Genomic DNA, 19109 nt, shown 5'->3' with positions numbered 1-19109 from the left:
GTATTAAACTAAGAAACACGATAAAAAGAACTTTCTGCCGTTCAAACCGATATGTCGAGGTAGATTAATGATGTTTGCAAGAAGTCCAGGTTCCGCTCCGAACGAAGGCAAGTACAAATATCGTCTTCAAAGTTATTTTCTAAAACAACACTAAGTGAAGTAAAACATTGAAATCTTTAACTTGCAGTGAGCTAACGTCTTTGCCAATGCTCATTTTTCCCTATATGGGAAGAGGTGTCTGCTAGCTGTGGGACGTATACCTACCTAAGACTATAGCGAGTTCATTATATAAATTAAAAACAATATCTTCGAGGGCAAAACCGTAAGTAAAATCTTCAAAATGTCTCTGAACAAGTAACAATTTAGAGATAGCAATATTACCGACACAGCACGAACTGCAAAAAAAAGAGGTTTTACTTAACTACTGCCAACCAAACGAACAGTGCTACGAGCTAAAGTTAGTCTCAATAAATATCGATTCAATGCCAAAAATCGAGTGCGTATATTAATTCTCGATACTAATATGCTATTTTATACAATTGATATATTTCTGCGTACAAAATGTTTCCATTTCGATCCACTCGATTAAGCGTACTGTAATGACCTGAAAGTAATGACTCGGGGTGAGGATTGAGCGCCATTTACAGGGTACCGGGCGATGATGACGACACAGCTGGGGAAATGTTCCCGTTATCGTGTTGAAAAAAGGAGTTTGCATTGGAATACGTGGGAATCGTATTAAAATAAATGTACAACATTTTAGGTCGACAAAAAATAATTTAATTAAAAGCATATTTGTTTTGATTTGGGAATTGTTTGAATATTAAAAGTTTGTTGTAAAAGAATACCGAATTATCCGTATGATCATAATATTCTAACATTAAAAACAAATGTTGATCCAGATTACGATTTTGATAACTGAAAATTCGCTTTTTACGTGTTGAATCAGGCCAGTTGGTTTAGTGGTTAGTGACCTTGACTGCTATACCGGGGTTCGATTCCCGCCCAGGACAAATGTTGTGTGATGAGCATGATCATTTGTTCTGGTGTCTGGGTGTAATTTATCTTTAATATGTATGTATTTAGAAATAAATAAGTAAGTTTATCATCAGTTGTCTGGTTACCATAACACAAGCTCTGCTTAGCTTGGGATCAGATGACCGTGTGTGAGTTGTCCCAGGATATATTGTCCCGGACGGCGCGCGCGATGCTTCAGCGCGCCTCTTAAAGCGATGAGGAAGACACTGCTCTTCCTCTCAATGATGATGCAGCTCTTTTAGGAGCTCCCATGTCGGGGTTCGCGGTAGACTGCGAAAGCGTTCCCGCTTGGCCCCCGACTAAAGGAAGCGGGAAGCATTCCAGTGGTTTTAGCCGGTAGGAGTCCGGCACACCCCTTCGCCTTCCCCAGGGCGAAGGATGTCCATGAGGATTTCCACTGGACAAAAAAAAAAAAAAAAAAAAAAAAGGATATATTGTCCCAGGATATGTTTGTCAGAAAAATCCCATGAAAAATAGAACATAAAATTAAAGCGAAATAATACATTGGAAAGTCTCTTGAAATGCTACAAAATATAAAATTTCCAATAACAAACGTTATTTGCTACGAGACCTAACAAAGCACAGCTCAACTCGCCGTACATTTGAGCTACTCATATCACGCCAATTTGACAGCAAGTATCTCATATGATTTACGAGTGAAGCAATGGACTTTAAAGTGCCTGATATATATAGGAAACAATTTATTGTATTGTAGAGTTATCTATAAAGGAATTCTTTGCAGACTCGCAACAGTACTCGAGTTAGTTTTATTCATTTTCTAAGGATGGGAGGAAATATTGTTGGATGAGAAAATCCATTTCTGTTTTCCTTTTCATTTTAACTTTGTACTGCTTTTAGAGGTAAATGTGAAATACGAATGTCTGATTGTAAGTATTAGTTTGGATGGCCAAAGCCGCAAAAATTGCAATACAAAAGTATAATTTATAGTATTGCAATTTTACTATTTCAATAAATATAGTATTATATCCTGTTATATGCTAGACAAATGACCAAATTGTAATTGAAATGTAGTTCTCATAAAAAGCAACCACAAGTCATTATTTTTGCTTCATCAACTTTATTACTGGCCGGGAATTATTACCGAACAAAAACTAGATCGATTTTTAAACAACTTTTTATGGCTTTATAAGTTGCCGATCACGACGAAGTTTATATTATCTGCGTAGTACTGCGTAAAAATAAGTCTTACTTATATATGTACGTCTTGTTTTGTGCATAGCGATCTAAAGAATATTCAAAACCGTTCGAACAATCCGGCTTATGGATGCGCCAGACAAACAAATTGTTTGCAGCTTCATCTCAATCAATCATCAACAATTTTTATTTCATGATTCCTAGCAAGAAGTCGTTGAAGTGCAAGATTTAATTAGCATAAAATTATAATATAACTAATATAGTAATATTATTAGTTACGTGGATAAGTGGAGTTATAAGGAATGGTCTTTTGTCAAGAGCGATCTTTTTTTGATAACCTATAGATGGACTTCGAAGTAAGAAGTATAGAAAAAACTAACTTATATTCACTTTACAGCGATCTAATCTGTACATGAAACAGCTACAAATGCGACATGTCCCATTTGTGATCGTACAATACACGTATTATGAAATAGAGAGGCAGAGTGTGACCCGTTTATGCCCGGCCCCGTATGACGCGCCCCGAGTGCTTGCGTAACGCCAAATATTTCCACCAATTATACGAAGCTTGACCTCTTGCCACAGTTTTGGTGTGCTCTTGACATTGGGTATGTGAATGCGTCATGCACAACACACGTATGTTTGGATTTTTTGGTGGAGAATGATCGGAAAGCCTAGGACCACTTGTTTAAGTTAGACTTTTGCAGATTTTTAAGGAGGATGCGCTTTACGTTGGGTGGCGTTCGATTCTCAAAATACAAAAAGCTTAATTCGAGTTGTGGCTAGTGATCCCTGAGTTAAATTTGATAATTCGATAGAGCAACAAATGGCATGTCTGTCGATATCAAATCTAATTAGCATTGTATACTATCTGCTAAAGTAGTACATAGTTTGCCGAACTTTTTGTTCCATACTACTTTTGCAGTTGATGGAACTTCTAAACTTTTATTACAAAACGTTTTGTTTCTGTTTTTTTTTTCTATATATCGGGTTTATCACGTTACAAGGGATGGTCTTTAGGCATTCTTAAACAATAATGAAAATACTTTTGCGCTATATGTGAACCCACGAAATATCGCAAAACGAAATTGACACAAGCCAGCTCATTCACAAATACAAAAACGCGGAAACGTGAAAACGAGTGATAAAGCATTGATCGCAAACCTGCCATAACTTACAACTGTTATCAAACAGACTCACACAACGTTTACTACAAACCAAGAACCAAATGATAATTGAATTAACATCGTAACAATTGAAGGTCGTTTGGTCCAGTCAAGTTCACGGGCGCTTGACGGTTTGACGTAGCATCTGATACGCGCCAAGAAAGGAGGTCAGTCGCCCGTCAAACTGTTCCGTTCTGGAACATGTTGCGTCATGTATTGACTGCTGGTTCCATAAAGCAATATGTGCGGTCAGCTGGTATTGTGTTTTCCGTTTGATTACTTCTATCTTGCAGTTTTTGGAGAGCACGTTTTAGTATTTTAGGCGAAATGGGTACGTTTCTAAACAATGCTTGATTTTGCATTTAATTAATTTCTACGAAAAAGAGGAGAGCAGACGTTTTTGCGATACAATTTGATTTTGTTTCAGAAAAGTGAAAATGCGTTCCTGACATAAACCATTTTAAATTGTTTTTGATTATACATATATTTTTTTAAACATTTACATCAATTGAAGTGGGAGCGCACCTGAACATTGTATTGCTGCATTGGCAAGTAAGAATTTATACAAATATACTTAAAAAGAACGATTGATAAAGTTCAAAGGTTTCGAGAGTAAAATTTTCCAATAAACTTGTACTCAAGTTCAAATCGGTATAAGGTGTATTACAAACTCATCAATCACTCTTTCAAGTCACGGTGGAAATATTCCTGACATACGTTATTCAACTTTTAACATACATCGATTAATTTTAACTTACAGTTGAACAGAAAATGTTGCCGGCGGCAACTTTGAAACGGTAAAGTTATTTATTAAATACTTTCGTGAGTAATGAAAGTGAAGAGAACTGAGATAACATTTCCTGTACTATGAAGGTTTTAATCTGGTCTGTTACAGGTGTGAGAGCGAGACAGGGTTATACGGCACATAATTACTAATAGTTTTGTCTCACTTCGACAGACGAGTAATACTGCTACAGCTTATTGTACAGATCTTGGAGCTTTTCATATAAAGTTATATATATGGCTGGCTGAAGCATGGTAGAAAACAAACAGCTATACAACTTATTATCTCTTACTAGCAATTCAGAATTTTCCAATTCGAACCAGTAGTTCCTGAGATTAGCGCGTTGAAACAAAAAAACAAATTCTTCAGCTTTATATATTAGAATAGAAGTATAGATTAATTCTCCCCGTAAAATAATAGTACTATGTAAGTACCTAGTTTAAACTAATCTATAGCGGCAAAGAAGGAAATACCTCGCAAATAAGCAAGGTTAAGCTAACGACAAAGCAAGACCTTTAGTAGTAAAACAATCAACAGATTGAGTAAAAACAAGTAAAATATCATCGTTTTACGTACCTCACAAACTGATGACCAATTTCGATAAAGTTCTGACAAAACTAATCAAGATCTCAAAGTTCATCATCATAGTTTAGGCAGTCTAGACTGCGTCTAGAAACTCCAGACTTTGCCATGAAGGTGAATAAACTATGTATGTGCAGGTCTTTGACTTTGCCATAGCTTAGGAACACTATTAATCGCGTCTTTAGTTTTGACCACCTCATATACTATTAATTAAAATCGAGATTGTTTTGTGAAGTAGACAAGATACTGTTTAATGACAAAAAGCAGTTGCAATTGAATGCATCTTATAAAATTAAAAAAAAAATCAAAATCAAAATTCATTTATTCAAATTAGGCTACTAAGTAGCACTTTTGGAATCACATAATTATACGTTTGATTTCGACGACCTCCGTGGTCGAGTGGCGTACGCACCGGTTTCAAGGTGTCGCTAGCTCTGAGGTCCCGGGTTCGATCCCCGGTCGGGTCAATGTAAAAATTCACATTCTACATTGTCTCGGGTCTGGGTGTTTGTGGTACCTTCGTTGTATCTGAATTCCATAACACAAGTGCTTTAGCAACTTACTTTGGGTTCAGAACAATGTATGTGATGTTGTCCGCATTTATTTATTATTATTTATTCTCTTTTGGAAACTTATTTGAAAGTTACAAGTTAAATGCGAGCATGTTTATTACGCTAACACGGATAAACTACTAAACCGTTTCTGCTTGAATGAGGCTTTAACTCTAAGAAAATACAGTCGCGAACAAAACCTTATGTAAAAATGTATGTTTCATTAAATAAAATAGCACCCAAAATATGTTAATAAAAACATCCTTCGCAATTATTTAATTTATTATTTTACCGGCGATGATTGTTTTCGATTGTCACAATTTCCTTGAAACCTTAGGTAACTTCTAGTTATGACGTTATTAAATAAGGAAAGTTATTGAAAACATTTTATTTACCATCGAATGTACTAAGTTCTAAGAATCAATGCTGTGTCAATATTACATTAAGGCCTGACTAAATCATACTACAATTGATTACACTAACTTGATATAATGACTTTCTGATTGGATACATATGTTTCAAATGAGAAGATAATAGCGGACGCTCCGTACTCAAAAAAATTGTACAAGTAACAACAAAATATCTATGTTGAATAGGTACATATATACATATACATGTATACATACAACTAGCTGTTGCCCGCGACTTTGTCCGCGTGGTTAGAAGATATAAGTTAGGAATATTGAACGGACGCCCTCGAAGATTGTATCTACGCTCCTATTAGTCGCAGCGTGATGGTATATAGCCTAAAACCTTGCTCAATGAATGGACTATTCAACACCAAAAGATTTATTCAATTTGAACCAGTAGTTTCAGAGACATTTATCTACTCATCTGAAATCCATAATACTTATGTAAATACCTAATATTTTTATAGTAGCAAGCTAAAATTGAAAAATACACATAGGATTAATAACAACTTTATAACAAACTAAACTTTACCTTTTCACAACAGCTAGTGTAGCACCCACAGTTAATCCGAGATTAAAGGCGCTCATCCATAACAAAGACATGGCTAGTGTTGTAGTCTGCACGGCTTCGATAACGAAACCCTTAAGCACTGCACTTCACTGAAGTTTACTGATACCGAAAACCACAACACTATTCTGTTCCACATTTGAATTTTAAAATATCGAATTAAATTTTATTTTCCGTTTATATTTCTTCACTTGTTTTTAAATTTGGATATTCTATTTTTAAATGTTTAACGGTTTTTGTTTTGTTTTTAGTTTTCAATTGTTTTAGTTAGTGAGTATCGATGAAAGTTACAAGTTGTTAGTCGAGTAGTGAGTTCAAATGGTCGCGAGCGAGTGCCGCTAGCTCGCTTGTCCTTTATAATATGAAGCGGAGGTTGCCCCCCGCTAGCTCCGACACAACGTATTTAAGTATTTTCATAATATTTGACATAGTGGTGCAATGCTGAAGTAAATGACATTACATTTATCGTAAAATTCATCTTAGTATGCACTTTTCTATGAAAATATTCCGAATAAATTATAGGGGTTTGGTAGTCTATACAAATTAATAAAACGAATTGATTTGGTCAAGCATTTAGCAGGCAACCGCTAAATAATGCTTGCAATAAACGCAGCATGATTGTGGTTACGCTACGATAAGAGAATTTATTACGAGCCTGTATGAAATAACTAAATTTAATTTTAGCAAAACAGTTGTTTATACCAACAAAAAACCTGCCTTTATTTTATAAGTGCATATATATGAACTAATATTCAGGTTAGCATTTAAAGAGGTTTTAATAAAGGTACGCCTTTTGCATGAAAAAGCCAACTATATCATCATTTTATCAATACAATTTAATTAAGTAACTATTAAACTAGTACTAACTCAATGATAATTACTTCGCTATGACCAAACTTGCCGTACTTGACTATTCAGTTGCCATGGTAACGCGGTCACCTCGACTAAAGCCCTTTGTAGCCGTTTGCTTGGCTCATTTGTCAGAACACTCTATAGATAGATCATTGAACCGTATTCCAACCTCCTTAGTAGGGGATTCAAGTAATTATGCAAGAGTGTTGACGATCATGGTTACCATGGAATATTAAGAACTCTTACCATTACCTAACCTCCTACGTTACCAATAACTTTTTTTTAAGAACGACGACGTCGGTTTCATACAATTCAAGTCACAAGACACCAAAGCTCAGAACAAACATTTTTGGATCACACAAATGATTCGCGGGAATCGATCCTGCGACACACAGGATTTGGCGTAGTCACCTACACCTACCACTCGGCTATCCGTGCATTGCATTGCATGCAGTGCATGAAAACAATAATTTGAGCGAATTTAAAATTGACCATAATAAGACGTTAATCTCTAATATAAACCAATTAAGTAATATACAAAAATTGTGTAAGAGATACCACACTACGGCGTATAGTGCTATCTCCTTTCTATAAGTCGAAAAACAGTACCCTACACAAGGTACAAAAATACTTACGATAACTTTACGGATTAATGTAAACATCATACAAACAAAACTAAGAGCGCTCCATATAACTGTTATTATTAATTGTCGTGTTTCCCAAGAGATTGTCCGTATGACGCACGGAATATTAACAAATAAACATATTACAAATTCATCTCATATTCGCAATATTACAATTGTTTTATTAAGAACTATTGTTTTTGGCGGGCAGCCGCTAGGGATGCGAAAAGCACTCTACAAGGCGTAGATCAGTCTCAGGAGTCGCAGGACCCAGTTCCAGTTGATCAATAATGATAGAACTATTTATTGCTCAATAATCTCTCCCTAGTTTTTCTTTCTACTTTGTGGGGTAAACGCAAACTTCTCGATTTAAACGATTAAGCTGTATTCACTTGCCTTATACCCTCAAAACAAATATTAGCGCCTTTCTAAAATGTACAGAAGGTCGTCTTTATTCCTCGGTACAACAAAAAAGGTTATTTAAAATTGAGAATTGAATCTAGACTTACTTAAGGTCAAATCAAAAATCTTTTTCATTGACCTCGTTAGCCAAGATGGTAAAGCGACTGGCGCGTTTCGCAAATTCGACTCCTGTCTGAGTTTTGAACTGTTTCATGTGTTATTTGCTTCATTGTATATAAGATCAAACCTTGACTTTATATATGCAATTACATATAAAAAGGCTGCAGGTGCGAGAATACTACTTTTATTGTTAACTAATATACATTACCTAGCTATTTTCGGAATACGAATAACCCTATATTATGACCATTACTATAAAATGTAATGTCTTAGTGGAAGCGAGAGGGAAGACTACATTGGGCATAGCGGTCTCTTACTTCAAGTGTTTCGTATTGGAGAAGCTCATACCCAGCATCAGCCATTGGAATACCTATACTAATATATAAAGCTGAAGAGTTTGTTTGTTTGTATGCGCTAATCTCAGGAGCTACTGATTGAAATTGTTTTTTTTTAGTTTTTTTTTTGTGTTGAATAGACCATTTATCGAGGAAGGTTTTAGGCTATACATCATCACGCTGCGACAAAAAAGAGCGAAGATACAATGGAAAATGTGGAAAGAACAAGGATATTATTCATCTTCGAGGGCTTCCGTTTAAAAATTCCTAACTTATATCTTCTGACCACGCGGACGAAGTCGCGGGCAACAGCTAGTTAGTATATATATAAGGCAATAAAGATTATTTCACGTCAACTATATTGATGTTGCCTCTACGTAAAGGCAATGTGTCTGCAACAGATGATTTTCTTAGACTCCGATACAAAGTTTGTTATAAAATCCTGCCCTTCCAAACTTCGTTCCATTAATTTTCCTTACGAAAACATTTCCGCCACACTTTCAAAGAAACTATCTTGAAACCACCTTCGACGTCGAATAACTAATTAAAATAGATTACAACTTGTGGAAGGAGGAAATTGAGGCATTTTCCTTGAGAGTCGCCATTTTATCGGCAAGTCTGCACTTCGCAAAAACGAGGTTAATATTTTGTAGTTTTACAAACATTAGCGTAATTGCTGTTTGATAACATCGTGGAAACTCCAGCCATCTTTAAAATATTCAAGATAAATAAAGAAGTTATCTTACTTATAGTTCAAAACTACTTTTTTCTTAGGTACCCTTCCATATCCAAGTTTAGAGTATAAATGTGGTTAAATTATGTTATACTAGCTTTTCGCCCGCGGCATCGCCCGTGTCGAGGTCGGTTATATCGCGTTTCCAAGAGCACTTTTCAAAAGTCCGGACAGAGTTACTTTCACATATATAATATTAGTAAGGATCTGCGGTAAAATTTACCAAAAGATTTACCAAAATTCCTCTTACATAGAGAAACTGAGTCTAGTATTAGATCTAACAATCATATGAATTCATTAGATCAACAATATATACTTTAAGACATGATGGTAGACCCTCAGACCACCTTTAAAAGAAAGACTCTTGCACCTGCTAAAAAAAGACATCACATTATACTTCCACAACTGAAATAGTCAAACTTTCAGAGGAAGGTTCTCAATATCAATTCTGTTTGACTTACATTGCCGGCCTACTTGATATGCATAAGCTCTATTAAGCCCTTATATGAGTCGATGGAAAGCGCAGTGAGGCATAAGCTCCGTAATAACGTGGCCATTGAATCGAGTTCTAGCTTAAGCTGGACTGTTATAAAACGAATGGAAAACTGTATTCTTCAGGTGTATTTGAAAAAAATATTGAAATAAAAAATTACATTAAGAATAATTTAATTTTACATGTTTTACCTGGTCGCTTATATGAGTATAATAATATTCCGTCAATAAGACAATTATGGAATACCACATCATGGTAGAACTGAGAGAGCCAAAATGATGGCGAAAGAGCCTTATATTTGCTAAACTTTACCAAATTTTGAGAATTTTAAAATGTTTGGCTGACTAATGAAATTAAACTTTAAAGCCATCGCCAAGTTCAACAGTTTAGTTCCTTAACTTTGGGTTATGTTAGTTTAACTTTAGTTAGACTTACTGTAACAAAGCTACTGACAAAACGATTTCAAAGATTGTAACTCTAACCCAATAGTCGTAATTTCAAAAAAGTAGATTGACATTTATACTTATAACATGAATCATGGATAGCGGGGTTGTCGACCCGGCGCAGCAAATCACTTGGTTTCCTGCCCCGAAGGCCGCCAATATATATCGTTTCCTGATATAAATACATTAAGTATGATCGTTTCGTAATAATAGATAATAATGCGAACGTGGTAATTTAGATTAAGTAAAGTTTAAGGCAGTTGAGCAAGCAAGACAGGGTCAAGGGATCAAGTCAAGTCAATGCAGTAGTTAGATTTTAATAACTAAGAGGGTTATTACAATTAGAACATTCCAACCAAATAGTAAACCTATCGTTATAGGAAATCCTTATTTCGCAAATTAGTTGTTACACCTAAAATTTACATGGTTTTACGAAATTTCGTAGCTCTTTCATTAAAAAAAACTGTCCAATTACAATTTTCTCTTCAAATTAGTTGGATCACATATACAACCTCTTTCATTTTAGACTTTCTGTTCAATATTTTTACTCTTCAAATTAGCATTCAGTAGAATTTTCTTTTAATTAACATACGTTGAGGTCTTTGTTATTATTCGTAGGCGAACATTCTCGTAATGTTGCGGTGTGAGCTTCCAATTACCATTACAAAGATGGACCATCATGGGTACAGATAAAAACGTATGTAATTAACTTTTCTTGTAACAAATTCAATGTTTTTATTCTTCTTTAACGCATCTATTATGTGAACTATACTTTAGTTATTCATTTTTTGACAACCTCCGTACGCACCGGTTTCAAGGTGTAGCTAGCTCTGAGGTCCCGGGTTCGATCCCCGTTCGGGGCAATGCAAAAATTCACATCTCTACATTGTCTCGGGTCTGGGTGTTGTGGTACCTTCGTTGTGTTCTGAATTCCATAACACAAGTGCTTTAGCAACTTATTTTGAGTTCAGAACAATGTATGTGATGTTGTCCGCATTTATTTATTTATATTACCCCAAACTAAATCGCATATACCATGGATTGTCTTAACATAGATGTGTAAACATTTTTCTATCGTCATTTTTTGTTTCAACGCTATCCTACTGCTTTTTCCATCTTGCTACCAGTTTTCGTAACAACTGTACCGCGATCATACTCAAATTTCTTTTGCTTTAGTTTTAAAACCAGAGTCCCTTCGAGAGTGCCTACGTGCTGCATCGCACGTTTGCACCAAGTACCGATAGCAGAGAAAGTGAACATATTGGATAGTACCGTTTGCAGCAGCGGAAAATTGTGATGCATTAAGTTACATCGCGTCAACACGTGTTGAACTCTGTCGAAATTATTGTTAGTCATATCTGAGGAAATTATTTCACAATTTGTTTTGCCGAACGGTACTTAGAGTGCAGTTATCGGCATTATTAACTTTGAGTCATTGTTGTAATGCTTTAGTATATTCAAGTTTGTCTCTATACTGGTCTCTAGTAAGATTTTATACGTAGACGCATTCTCACTGTGTTTTGCTTTGTATGTTTTTATATTAGCGGAATTTAAACACTTTTTCTTGCCGTTGCACTGAGTATATCAGTGCAGGGCATAGCTTCCCCACCGTCGTTCCATCTCTTTCTGTCCAAGCTATGCTGATCCAGTTTTTGTTGCAAAAGCCTTCCATTATCAACAGTGGGGCTTGCTACGAAGTCGGATTGATTTTTTGTACGCCTTTAGGTGGCGCGCTGGAAAGAAACGCACTTTGCATGATCCGATAGTAGTCATATTATAGTCCTACTACTATAATAAAGGCGAAAGTTTGTAAGTATGGATGTATGGATGTTTGTTACTCTTTCACGTAAAAACTACTGAATGGATTTGAATGAAACTTTACCACAATATAGCTTATACATCAGAATAACACATAGGCTACAATTTTTGAGGTTTCTAATGTGAGGTCGTAAAAAAACACATTTTTTGCGCTTACATTGCAAACGCTGACTGAATCCTACAAGATAGATAGAAAGCAGATAGATAGATAGAAGGCAGGTATAAATTATAACTTATATCTTCTAACCACGCGGACGAAGTCGCGGGCAACAGCTAGTAAATCATAAAATGTCTTACTACCCGGCAGAGCCCTATCTTCTCATAGGAAGCAATATACTTCCTTGCTGCGCATATTCATTTATTTAACAGTCTACTATACAATATAGTTTGCCGTGCATAAATATCTTGTAAAACGATTTCCACGAAGGAAATCCGTTGAACTTTATCCTATTTAACTTACCTACACATCGTAGAACTACATTTTTATTGGACTGTCAGCAGAGTAGTCGGTGTAGGGCGAGGACCTCCCATATAGGAGGAACTAGTATTGATCACTGCACCAGTAAAACTTGTATGCATTACCCCTTTTCAAATAGGAATAAAATTTGTCTGGAACGATTGAGAGAAATTGTGTTTTCGGAGTACAATATTGCTTCTAGTAGAGTTTTTCTTTACATGCAAAGAAACGAGATTTACGGACAGATATAACCTTTATTTGTAAGAATAGTGCACAGTAAAGATGTCACAAGAAATGCTGGTTCTTAATATTCTACCGTTATGTTAAGTTATATTTCATGACTTGAAGTTAGGACATATTGTTCACCTTGATCTGTCTTTGGATTATACATACTCATAAATAAATACTACTTTTGTCAATTGTTTTCCAATTTAATTCATCTATTATACCTAAAACAGTAAAATCAAAAAGCTCTTAAAAGCTTAGTAACGTTTTCAACCCTTTATTTTCTATTCTATTCAATTCGTTGTTAGACAGGCTCTTTGTCATAAAATCCATCTATCTTGTCTGGAAGCTATTTAGGTCGACACCGGCTTTAGTCCTCACATGCCACACGACAGACGTTCTAGACTTGGAAAAACTAGCTTTTATTTGTGGCGTTGTCTGCGTTTATTTTTAAGCGACTCCCGCTTTATCGCACTTTATCCTTGTGTCGCGGGGGTTTCACAAACATTCAAGTCACAAGCACAAAGACACCCGGACACAGAACTGGAGGAACCCGCGACACGTCGCGCTCAGTGGGTTTATCATGGTGATCTCAAACACTTGGCTATCCGTAACTTTACAGGCAAAAGTCGCCCGAAAAAAGTAAGGGTATCTATCTGACGGTGTTATTAGATTTCGGTCTATCAAATAGCCTACTTCTGAAACTGTTCACTCTTTTTCTGATTTTGGTATGTTTGCTGAACAACCAGGTGTCAGAGATTAAAACTGTAAGCCCCTGAGTTGGGTTAACATAACCAAGATAAAATTTCAGGTATGATAGTTTTCTCACGTTGTTTTTTCACCGTTAGCAAGTGATAATAACTTTATAATACGCATATTAATACGAAAAACATTGGCGTATACCGAGATTTAATCTGACTTGTTAAACAAGCGATTATCACAAAATTTATAGTTGGAATGTGGTATCAGATAAGCATTCAAAACCGAGAGTTAGCGTCGTGTCAAAATAAATTACCGTAAATCCACGACCTTACTTCCAAGTATTAGAAAATGTCAACTGTACTGAGTTTAAAAAAAAGGCTGATTCAATAGTATATATACTATGTCGGTAAATTGTTTTTTATCAAAATGGAGCATGACACCGACATATGGGCGAACTTTTAAACTGGACGCAGGTTGCTTTTAATATTTTTCCAATTCATTTTTCGCTGAGAATGAAAGCGTCAATTTTTTATTTGTTTTACCGGCTGCTGATATTATTAATAAAGAAAAACGTTCAGGAAATTCTAAAGTTGTTAAATACTTCGCAAGTAAAAATAAAATAACCTTTGTCCTAACATCTTTCACCACCGTCTTTGAATCCGTATCTCATTATCTATTTCTTATCTTGGTACAAATAGTTAGTGATCTAACCTACATGCATGCAGTGCCTAGTACCGTTATACTAGGCAAAACCTTGTCTGACCTCCATCAAGGCAAGGTCAGTAGTTAAAGTAAGTTGTAATACATGTAACGCGACACTGCATTTCCTGTTCGCGATTTATGCTCCTTGTTGCGTTCAATAGAATATGTATTTATTTCGCCACGGAATATACATGGGCATTAGATACATACGAATGAGTAAAGATGTGTTTTTTCGTTTTTTGTGGTTCTTAGTTAAACAGCTGTATACCTAGGTATAAGAAAATAGGTCGCATCGTTAATATGGTCCCACGAGAATATAAAATCTGGGTAAAAAGTATCCTATGTGTTAATCTTGGTTAAAAACTATCTTTTACTAGGTCTCGTCTTAATCCGTTCGGCGGTTTATTGCGCGAAAGCATACATTATGTACATACAAAATTTCGTTTACAATATTAGTCGGAAGTAGGATAGTCTATTAAAATGTAAAAAAAATAATATAGAAAAGGTTTCAACTAAAAAAAAAATATTGTTTCTTATTGCTTTAAATGGGTAACTAATATGTGTTAGTAGTAGCAATAGTTAGACCAAAAACCCAAATTTAAAGTAAGTATCAGTTTATCACTTACCGATAGGCGGAGGACCGAATTTGATTTTTTTTAATTTTAATAAAATCAAAAGTAAACGATCTTTCTTCTTATCAATTAGTATAATAAGTATCTGAAATTTGATTCTAATACCGATCTCGAGACCAACCGCTTATTCATCAGATTAACTAACAGGGATGCCTACCACCACACCCGTACAATACATGCGCAGTAGAAAAGAGAGGGCGCACTATACAGCGTATATCACTCTCTCTATTCCACAATGACAAGCCTTGCTTGAAGTGTAAGCAGTATCCAGGATAAACATAATTTATTGGAGTATTGCGACATCGAATCAAGACAAAGAAGGCTGTTCGTTAGACGGAATCGTTAACGAGCTTGCCGAGGGTGTATTTGCGGAATTTTCTCGTAAGCAGCTTTTTAAGACAAACCAGATGTTTTTTTTTTCAGAAAAAGTATCTATCTATTAGCGGATTGCAGCTAGTATTTATAAAAAGAAGTTTGTTTAAGTCTTGTAGAAGTCGTTGTAAACACGTTTTTAGTCGATTATTTAAAATGAAAATACATTTTGACCTGCACCATATACATAAATAATACCTGTGAAGTGCGAGTCGGACTCGTGACACAGACCGCGACCATATAAATAGGAATGATAATGAATGATAAAAATAGGGTCAATTTAAGAGTAGCCATGGCACTGTTACCGATGAAAATACCAAAATAACTAGTAAATTAATACTAATACAATAATATTTGAGATGCTATAGACACTCTTGACTAATGACGGAATGGCGCGCGGCGCGAAGGCGGCGCGTGCGCATGCAGTGCGGTCAAGTGCGTCGTTATCATCATTTGCTTACTTTCAGGTCTCTGTCAGACCAACTAGAGTATTGGAACAGTTATAACAGGCTTTTCGGGACGGAAAACAGACGCCTGTCGTGTCTCTATCTATCTACAAGTATATAGGTATATTGTACCTAGATTTGATAAAGATCATGGAAACCAACAGACAGAACAGTTACCTTTTTGACGGGGTGAAAAGCTAATGACTTCAACCCACGCCGAGGACACTCGGATTCTCGTCGACTAACAACACCCCCAGCCTTTATATTTGCCTAAGAGAGAACAGAACAGTAGCCTGATCGTAGGAATCGATATTTTTTTAAGGTATTGTTATTGATATGTTTTTTACAAATAGCCTATTAATTGCTTTGTCCTTGAACAACCACAAAGTAAATGACACAATGTAAAGGGTGAGTGATGTCAGCAAGTAACCGGGGCGCGGCGGTCCGGGTGTGACCGTTACATACCGACAACATACAAGCGGCTTATTGGAACAGAGTCTCAGGAGGACCAACAATTTAATTTCGGCATACAATGTCGACATTACTGTGTTTTCCTTAATTAATTAGTAAGTTACGGCTAAAGGGTAGGGTCGCTTGTCAATGTTGGATAAGTGATGGTATTATTAATTTTGGGTATAGTTGTTTTAGTCATTTTTAATTGCGTATCTGTGTAACTAGTTTTGTAGCATTTTACTTAAGTTTAAGATTACCTTATTTTTCTTTACCATAACGACATTTAGAGAAATTAGACATCAAACAAATGGATTAGTTGAAAAAATTAAAAACAATCGGTGATAGAAGGAATTGTGAACAAAACAGCCAGACAAAGGCTTTATAGGACTACAAGATAGTGGAAGAAAAGGTATCAGGGAGACTGGTATGAAAAGTCGAATGAACCATAATGTCAGTACTGCCTATGTTCCTACGTAGTAGATGGTAGAGAACGGAACAGGAAGCGAATAGGAAATGTAAAGGGCAAAACATGCATATGTTATGAGATATAGAAGTGATCACCTATTGTGGTGCAGACGTCAACAAATACGGTCAAGGAAATATCTCTCACGAAATATTCAGGACATTGATATAAGGAAGGAAATATTACTCATATATGTTCAGTTTCTTCCTATAATTCCTAATCATTTTCGTCGAGGTGATATACATCACTTCACATGAAAATGACGTCATATACCGAAACCCCAATGAGAAATTCCCGAACACGCACGCAATATTTAAAATTAGTATTGAATTAATTAATTAACAATACTTTATTAATATAAAATATCACACGGAATTTTTAATACCGAAGAATCATTTTCCACTGATTTCAAACTCGTAAAGTTCCATAAGTAGCGACCTCTCATGAAAACACACCGAATTCATTTGTAATAAGTACCGTCATTAGACACAAGATGGCGCTGATAGATAACTAATACCGGTCACCGATAGATGGCGCTGAAAAGAGTCAAATATTCTTTTGTAAACTTACCAAGGATGGCTCTAAGATGTCCCTCGAGTGTCTGCAGTATCGTCATCTTGATTTCCTTGACGGACTTGCCCAAAAACTGCTCGCAGGCAGTTGTTAATAGTTCGTCCTCGTTCATGATCTTGCATTGGGCCACACCGGTCACCGTGAGCGGGACACCCTGTGCTGTTTCGACGTATTCGCACATTGGGTTGAGGGTCATCACCTAGAGGAGAAATACATTCAATTTATTTTTCTATTTAGACATTCAATGCTTAGGTGGTATGTGTATTAAAAAATACACCTTAGTACGTATTGCACATTTTCATCCGTTGTTTCTTCTTATTTGAAACTTTTTCAAACAGACAAAGCAGATAACTGAATTTGTAAGTTCAAAATTTTTGTATATAATTTTAATATATCTTACAATGTCTTATGAGGTCTGCAATGGGCATTTCGCATAAAATCACCGAGAAATATTTTTTGTACTTTAGCTACTCAAAGGGGCAGAGTTTTTGGGTAATAGTTGAAGACTTACCTCCAGTGAGATCCTCTGCACATCGGTGACGAGCCACCAGGCCCACGCCCACCCGCCCACGATGGTGCGTTTTGTCATAGACCCGAAGCACCCGCCTGTGAACAACAAACATTTTGCAATGTAGATGGCAATCTATGTAGGTATAGACGAAACAGGAAGAAACTTTTGACACATTGATGCAAAATTTCCGAATGCATGTATCTTTTGTAACGCTGACTAATTGAAAATACTAACATTATGTATACTTTGATCATAATATACGCAAATCATTTTATAAAGTTGTCTCATGTCGATTCAGACTTTCCATTTTATTAAGTTTGTTCGTTCGATAGTTTTATTCCAATTAGTCATTGGGGTTTTAGAAAGTTCTGTAAAATGATCTTTGGGTAAAACGTCTGAATCATGCGGAAGTTGGGTAACAGTATTTGCAGAATATCTTCCAAGAATATAGCATTCTTTTAATATAAGAAAATACTAGCAAAAAATAATTTTACATATTTGACTACACGGATAGCCGTTTGGTACTTCACCACGCCAGACCCACGACATGGCGCGGGTTCGATCCACGAGTCAACACACAGTGAAATTTTAAAAGTAAAGAGCTGCGATGATAATTATTTAGAATGTGTCTACAAACAACAGTGGACACACATTTGTGTGATCTACAAATGATTGTTCTGGGTTTAGTAGTGTATGTGACTTGAATGTTTGTAAAACCCAGCGACACAAGGATTAAAAAGGAGCAAAAAATAGAAGAGAGTATTTTGTATGTTGTGTAGATCTTCTAACGTATTGTCGTGAGGGCGGTAACCTCAAGGAGCGGGCTGGCTTTCCAAGTGTTGTATAACAGGTTTGGTGTCCCGTTGACGTCACGCGTTACTCCTTTAACTTTCTAAATGAGTTAGGACTTTGTGTGCTTTTGTCTTCGATGAAAGATTTTGAGGTTTTGTTCATCGTTTGAAATTAAAAATGACCAACGGTAATCGGTAGAGGTCTTAATGCCTGCGAAACAGCAATGAGCAAATTTTTATTTCAACGTATTATTTCAAAAGTTGATTTTTATTATTCGAAACAGAACCAATTTTTTTCAAAAATGGGATCGTCAATTTATTATATAATATTCAACAATCTATAACAATTTCAACAAAAAAAAGGAAAACAATTCTTTCAAGAAGTTCTCCACAAGGCACAGATTTTTTGACATCGTATTAAATATGAGGTAAGTATCGAAATCAGTGAAATACATCTAAAAGTACAAGAAGCAACTAAAGATGACCGATAAATAGAAAATGTTGGATTATGCAAAAATACTTCAATACATCAATCAACTTAGCCCGTCGCGGACCTCTGTTGGAAACAGGCGAATATTCTCTAGTATTTTATAAAATTTCTATACAATCACTAAATACCCTAATTACCATTCAAAACGTTGCCTAACGCTACCTTATCTAACCTCACACATCTATATATCGGATATATATAGTCTGTCCTCCGCTTTTG

At 35.8% G+C, this 19109-nt stretch overlaps 1 protein-coding gene across 3 annotated transcripts in view; it reads right to left on the bottom strand.

Moving 5' to 3' along the window:
• LOC113503171 (flotillin-2) overlaps nucleotides 1–19109 on the bottom strand; it is a 247890-nt gene that overhangs the window by 28826 nt on the left and 199955 nt on the right. For 2 of the 3 annotated variants that reach the window (XM_026884998.1, XM_026884999.1), the window contains exons 2-3: nucleotides 17610–17704; nucleotides 17096–17297 (exon numbers count right to left, since the gene is read on the bottom strand). In XM_026884998.1, the coding sequence (XP_026740799.1) occupies nucleotides 17096–17297; nucleotides 17610–17704 (297 nt within the window). Of the gene's footprint in view, nucleotides 1–6218; nucleotides 6414–17095; nucleotides 17298–17609; nucleotides 17705–19109 lie in introns of those variants that run through there. The other variant, XM_026885001.1, reaches the window with a different exon arrangement.

The sequence above is a fragment of the Trichoplusia ni genome, chromosome 18, assembly GCF_003590095.1.
Source record: "Trichoplusia ni isolate ovarian cell line Hi5 chromosome 18, tn1, whole genome shotgun sequence".
Taxonomy (NCBI): domain Eukaryota; kingdom Metazoa; phylum Arthropoda; class Insecta; order Lepidoptera; family Noctuidae; genus Trichoplusia; species Trichoplusia ni.
Note: the sequence above shows the minus strand (reverse complement) of the source record. Positions and strands in the feature narration are given on the sequence as shown.